A 7295-nucleotide genomic window follows, 5' to 3' on the forward strand; every position below is an offset into this window, starting at 1 on the left:
ACTTTCTGCAGAGAAAAGATGTAGGTTGTGGCTAATGTTCCCATGACCAAGTGCACCAGGCTTGTCTATTTATAATTTGCCACTCATTTCTCTGCCCTTGATTTTCTTCTTGATGACACTCATCTCTCATCAAAGCCATCTATAGGATCTACCTGTAGGCAGAACATATATTATTATATCAGGATTTAGAAGCTGGTTCTCTGAGTCCTACATCTCTTGAGCTTTTCACAGTTTTTGGATTGTTTTCTTTTGTCTTGTGTATTTATCAGTGGTCATGGAAAATTGATTTTTTTAAACAAGATTTTTAAAAATATGTTTCTGTTTATTTACTTATATGTGGTGCTGAGGATCGAACCAAGGGCCGCACACATACTAGACAAGCACTCTACGGCTGAGCCACAACCCCAGCCTGAAAAATTGATTTTTAAACAAACCTTAATAACTTTCTTCCTTTCAACTAAAGGGAAAAAATATATCTGGCCACATGAGGACAAAGAAGATGGAGAAATGCTGGAGCCACAGATGATGTAAGGATGGGAGGGGAATAATGGACAGCAGAAGACACCCTGGAGAATGTCTGGGACAAAGCCACTGGCCTGGGGAAAAAGATAGAGAGGGAAAGTCAGGATGAGACTAGGGACAGAAAACTTTGAGGTTTCTACACTGTTTGGCTAAGATATTCCTCAACAAGGGTTGTATCTCTGATGCCTTTCTGGCATGATCACTCCAGCCAGGAATTACTTGCCTCCCTGATTCCCACACCTACACATTTGGGAATAAGAGTCTTTGGCAAATTCAATTTACTAGGCCTCAATCTAGTGCCATATTTAGACTTTGAGTTTTTTAAATAAATTTTAATGTCTATATTTAAGTGGTTATTGTAGTGAATTAGGGCTACCCATCATTCTCACTGCCATAAGAGAAGCTATGATCTACTCATTCAACAAATGTTTCACACAGCACAAGGTTACTGACTGCAGTCCTCAGTGTTCACATTAGATCTTTCCTACTTGTTCATCCCTATTTGCAACTGGGGATCTTTTGACCTATGCCTCCACATTTCCACCTCCTACCTTGATCCTAATAATCATGATTTTATTTTCAATATCTGTATTTTGACTTTTTAATAAAAGATTCCACATATAAGTGAGATCATGCAGTGTCCTTTTTTCTGCTTCTGGATTATTTCACTTAGCATATGTCCTCCAAGTCCATTCATGTTTTAGCAAATGGCAGGATCTCCATTCTTAAGACTGAAAATACACACACACATAAACAGACACCACTTTCTTTATCTGTTCATCTTTCTATTCAGCTTAAACTGTACCTTCTCTCTCTCTCTAAGCTCCTCCAGACCTTGCAAATATTCACTATTCCCAGAATCCCTAAGATCAATCAGCCTTATCTCTTGGGAGCTCAGGGCAATCTCCAGAGTCAATGTCACACATAATAGTAATGGTGCCTTTATGTATCAGGGGAGAATCAATTCTGGGCACCCTGGGAGTCTTTGCTTTGGTTATTTAGTGGACCACAACTTGGATGCTGGGGGCAGGAAAGTAAGGAGATGCAGGGTCATGAGTTTGGTCTCCACAACCAACGTAATATTTGCTAAAACACACATGCACACATATGTACATGCTCACCCAAGCACATTTTCAACAGGTGTCTTGGAAAAGCTGCCCACTCTCTCACTACCTCACTTTCAGGTAAGTAGTTCCAGGTAAGGGTAGACTTCAAGTTCACATTCCCATTGCCTGCTCCTTGAGCTCAGCTATTGTGTACCTCATTCTTCATCACCAATACAAAATCTTCATCAAAAATATCCCCACTACCTCTGATCCTATATTTACTAAAAATGTGTATTTTTAAATGTTTGAATACAGGATTCAACATAACTTTGAAGTTATATTAATTTTAAAAATTTGTTGCTAAGTTTCATCTTTTATTTCCTGAGAGGGGGAATTTTATTTATTTAGTTTTGTGTTTCTGTTCATTTTTGTTTTGCATATTTTAAGCTCTATTTCTTAATAGAAATAGATTAAGTTCTTCATATATTCACATACATTTAATAACCAAATTTTATTAACAAATAATTAATCAGTCTAGCCTTAATAAAACATTGATCATAAAACAATCTTTTAGATACTGATGCTGTTGTACTACATTATAATTGCTGTAATATTTCAGTATAGTCTTATATTGCATGACATACACTGTCAAAATTTCAGAATCATTTTTGAGTATCTTAACATTCTAATCCTTGTTTTCCACTTGGAAGCTCTTGCTTTTATAATACTGAAGTTCAGGCAGTGTCTTTATTGCTCCCCTCAGGTACTTCACCAGGGTGCCGCCATGACTACTTGCAATGTCACAGGCCACCCTTCTTTCTTCATTCTCCAAGGCATTCCTGGAATGGAAGACAAACACAAATGGATATCTATTCCCTTCTCCTCCATGTACTTTATCACCGTGCTCGGAAACTGCACCATCCTCTTCACCATTTCCACAGAGCGCTCCCTGCATAAGCCCATGTTCCTACTCCTGTGCTTCTTGGCCCTCACAGACCTGGGCATGTCGACAACCACCATTCCTAAGGTACTGTGCATCTTCTGGTTTGGCCAGAGTGAGATCAGCTATGAAGGCTGCCTGGTCCAACTGTTCTTCATCCACTCCATCTCTGCCATGCAGTCAGCCATCCTGATGACCATGGCTTTTGACCGCTATGTGGCCATCTGCAAGCCCCTGCACTATGCCACCATCCTTTCCAATAATCGCATTGGGGTCATTGGCCTAGTGAGTTTGGTGAGAGCCATCCTCTTCATTCTCCCCATGCCCATCCTCCTCCAGCATATGCCCTTTCATGCCAACCGTGTCATCCCCACCACCTACTGTGAGCACATGGCTGTGGTAAAGATGGTATGTGTGGACACCACAGTCAACCGGATATATGGTTTGGTGGTGGCCATGCTGGTTGCTGGATTAGACATCTCTGCGATAGCCTCATCTTACGTGCTAATCATCCAAGCTATATTGCGCCTCTCGTCTAAGGAAGCCCACCACAAAGCAGTCAACACCTGCACCACACATATCTGTGTCATGCTTATTTCTTACACGCCTTCTCTCTTCTCTTTTCTTACGCACCGCTTTGGCAGAGGTATTCCACCCCACGTCCACACCATTCTTGGCAATCTTTACTTCCTTGTACCTCCAATGCTCAACCCAATTATTTATGGAGTAAAAACCAAGGAATTTCGGGATAAAGTAACTAAATACAGTTGTTGGAGGAAGGAGCCTATAACCATTGCCCACAGGCAGAAAGTTGTTTGATAATCCAGCAGTTGTGGGTTCACGGAAAAAAAATGTTAAATGAATGCCGTGTAGGGGGGAATTGACTAGAGATAGAAACATGTCATGCCAGTAGATTAGCTGATGGGATGTTTATATCTGGACAGAGGGCTAATGGGCAAGACAGTTTCTTGGTCTCAGTAACTCCAAAGCAAGGTAATTAAGCCCTATGAAATAAAATAATGACACCTGCTTTCCATACCTGATAATGCTTGAGCAAGTTATACCTGATAATATATGCAAAAAGCATGTTGAACACCAACACACACAAAATACATGTAAGATGGGGTGGAATGTTTCCATATGGAGAGAACATGAGAGCAGAAAATAATTTGCCCATCACTGATGAATAGTATTCTGTCTGCCAAGGCAAGGCCAAGGTGTGTGTAGACATGGGTGAGTGTTTGTATTTGTGTGTCAAGGAGAGGGTGGGATGTGGAGAAGTTCATCTGAAGGGAGTGAGAAGAGACAGGGAAAGTTTGAAATTGAATTTAGAGTCACTATTTTGTTGCCCCTACTGAAGAAGCATTATATCTGGGCAACTGGACTTGCCACTTCCTTGTAGACCTAGGGAATATATACAGGAAGCAAAATATCCAATTTCCAGAGAAACATCTGAGGAAAGTGGATAAATAGGAAGCTCTTAGAATGAAAATGTTGATATTCATAGTTGTGCAGACTCCTACAGTCAGTTCTTCTGCTTGTCTCTCCTAAATCTAGCATCTGAGAAGAATCTTCTTTAAAGATACAACTCTGAGAACATTCTGTTAAGGGTTACAGTTATGTAACTATGAATTGGAAATTATTATGAAGTGGTATATAAGAATTGTCTAATTTAACAATCAATGTGACTTCCTTTGGGATCAATAAAGGGTTCACCTTTTGAGCCCACTCCACAGATATTTTTTATTAATTTTCCAACTTTTAGTATCAAAATATCTATTTTTATTAAGAAAAATAAATTTTTGCAACTACAGTTATTTCAGGTAGCTTTAGAAGATATTCTTTAAAAATACATTTAAAAGACCCCTGGTAGAAAAAGAGCTTCTGCAGGTATGCATATTTCCAAATCTTTACTTCTCTGTGAGTCTTACTTTTCACAGAGAACTAAATAAGAATGTTACTACTACTACTATTATTTTGCTATCTATTTTTTTGCACTGTTGTTAACAACATATGTGTATTTGGCAAAGCATTCAATTGTGGTAGAATATATAGTAGAATGAAAAAGTCTCTGTTTCCACAGAGTTATATTTTATAGTTCTACAGGAAAACTACAAACTTCGTTCTTTTAAAAATGTGAGTAGGACAGAGGATAGAAATTGAATTTGTTCAGATCAATTCAATTTGTTAATAACAGAAGAGGATGGAGAGTAACCAAGTCTCTTTGACTGCAATATAAGAAAACCTCATCAGAAGCAACCCAGACCTTATCAGACCTTAGAGGAGTTGACCAGGAACGGTGGACTGTTAACATCGGTTACACTGTGGCAGAGCTATCTCAAAGGTAGTCTGTTTTTAAGGAAATTCCTGCTTTGGATTGCTGAAATATACCTACAATTTAATTAGAGAATGTTTAAGCAATGGTTGACAAATGAAAAGTGGAAAAAGATTTCATATGGTAGCAGGTCTTCTCCCACCCCATTCTATTTATTGTCCGCCACTAGTTTCAATATAGTATTAATGGGAATTAATATTGTTTCTATATGTTCTTAAAAAGCTATTTTATTTTTAATACAAATTTTTTTAAAATAAATTTTTCAATATTTTTAAAAAATATTTTGGAGGTTATAGAAAAAACAATGTCTGTCACCATTAAGATAATCAGATCTTCTTGTGTACATAAACCCCAAATCCTAAAAACTCAGACTGGGGCATTCATATGTGGATAGATGACACAAATTGGGTCATTATAAATTTGGTATTTGAGTAGTTTAACTTTTAGCTATTTACTAAGTGTGAACTTAAGAAAAAATACATATTTTATGTAGGATAAGATTCATATTTACAGTAATTCTATTTAACATGATATACAGTGAAAATAAACAAATACTATCTGTGGGAAAAATTGAATTATGGTGTACAATTTACACAAAGGCAAATATGTTATTAGAAGGCTTTTGTTTATTTAATTCTCTTAGTGATTATTCTATATCAGCATAGTAAGCCTATTTTATTACTTCTCAAATATTTATATTCTTCCTTTGCATATTTGTCAGTATTCACTTAAGTAGTCGCTTGCTTATAGACAGATGTTTGTTTCTAGACTTTTTTTTAAAAAAACTACATGAGAACCTTGCTATATTGACTGTTTATTCATTTTTTGCACAAAATAAGTATTACTAAAAATAAATATATAAAAATAGCTACCACATAAAAGGATATGTGCACTTTAAATTTTCACTCATAGCAATTTTTGCCTGATTATTAAATTCATAGCATAAAATTTAAACATCAAAAATATAACTTGCAGAAGGTAAAGATGCTCCCAGATAATGAGTGGTCATATTTTATCATGTGTATTTCTTTCTCAGAGCTGGTATAACAAACTGCCACGAACTGGGTAGACTTTTCTTTCTCTTACTGTTCTGGAGGTACAAGGCCAAAGTAGATTTGTCAGAAGGATCACTCTCTCTCTGAAGGCTCTTGGGGAGCATCTTTTCTCTGCCTCTCTTCTGTTTCTGATGGTTGCTGTCAATCCCTAGCATTCCTTGCCTTGAAACACATCACTAACATCTGTCAGTCATCTCATGGTGTCTTCCCCATATCATCATGGTGTACTTCTCCCTATCATCCTCTTGTGTTCTCCTTCCTGTGTCCATAGATCCCTCTTCTCATAGGACACCAGTCATTAAATTATATCACCATAACCCAGTATAATTTTATTTCAACTTTATTACATGTGCAAAGACTTTATTTCCAAACAAGGCCACATTCTGGGTTGATGTGATTTTTACTGGTTACTCAAACCAGTAAAACACATGTCCATTCAGACATGTGTTTATCATGTAAACAAAATCCTCTAAGTGTTATTATTACAAAAGGGAAATAGCATATTTATACACTTTATAATATATTATTTACTCTAATATTATTGATATCAACCCATGATAGTATATATAGATTTAGTTTTTAAAAACTGTTTCATGTTTTTTTTAATCCTATATTATAGATATTTTGGTTAATCCCAATTATTTGTTTTTGAAAGCAATGATGTAGCTGTGGAGCAGAACTTGAAAAATTATGGATTATGAGCTAAATTCAGTCTACCACCTATTTTTGTAAATAGCCAAACCTATTTGTTTATATATCATATATGACTGCTTTTGTACTATATTGATAGTGTTGCTTTATTGTGACTTTAATACCATTACCTGAAAATTCAAAAATATTAAATATCTGAAATGTTACAGGAAAAATTTACTGACCATTGCCTTAAAGGAATACAGGAGAGGGGGGGGAGAGGAAGATTTACTCATAATTTTCTTTTATCTGACTTAAAAAAATTTAACCATCAATTTAATATATGGAGAACATATATTTTAAAATGCTGTGGACATTTCATTAGGTCCTGTGAAGAGGGAAAGTGAAACACGCATGACATTAGCACGTTTGCTCTTGTGATGTGTATTCTTATAGCATATAGGTCTTTTGGGCCATGTGGTAAAGTCCCTTATTTTGATAAGCACCTCAACTCCCAAGAAAAGTAGCACAGCCCCCAAAATCTAGAAGGCAGGACTCTAATTTTCATATTCAGTCGTGAACTTCACAATTACAAAGTTGATTTTAAATTATGTTCAAACTGTGGCTATAAATTTTCTCAACATTTTTTATGCATTGTATTTTCATTTTGTTTAACATTTTCTAAGAAAGGGATCATTTCTGTTTAACCATCTAATCTTGCATTTGCTATTTTACATTGTGCAATTGATCTGGTGATAACTATATAT

At 36.2% G+C, this 7295-nt stretch overlaps 1 protein-coding gene across 1 annotated transcript; it reads left to right on the forward strand.

The window, feature by feature from the left end:
• Window positions 1–2315: 2315 nt before the first annotated feature.
• Window positions 2316–3327, forward strand: LOC308642147 (olfactory receptor 52K1-like; the record flags this gene model as incomplete). Its single annotated transcript, XM_081280751.1, has 1 exon — window positions 2316–3327. Exon 1 carries the CDS (start codon window positions 2353–2355, stop codon window positions 3325–3327), a length of 975 nt encoding a protein of 324 aa, XP_081136877.1. The 5' UTR covers window positions 2316–2352.
• Between the last annotated feature and the right edge of the window lie 3968 nt (window positions 3328–7295).

Source organism: Spermophilus citellus, assembly GCF_964194105.1.
Source record: "Spermophilus citellus genome assembly, chromosome: 2".
In the NCBI taxonomy this organism is placed as follows: Eukaryota; Metazoa; Chordata; class Mammalia; order Rodentia; family Sciuridae; genus Spermophilus; species Spermophilus citellus.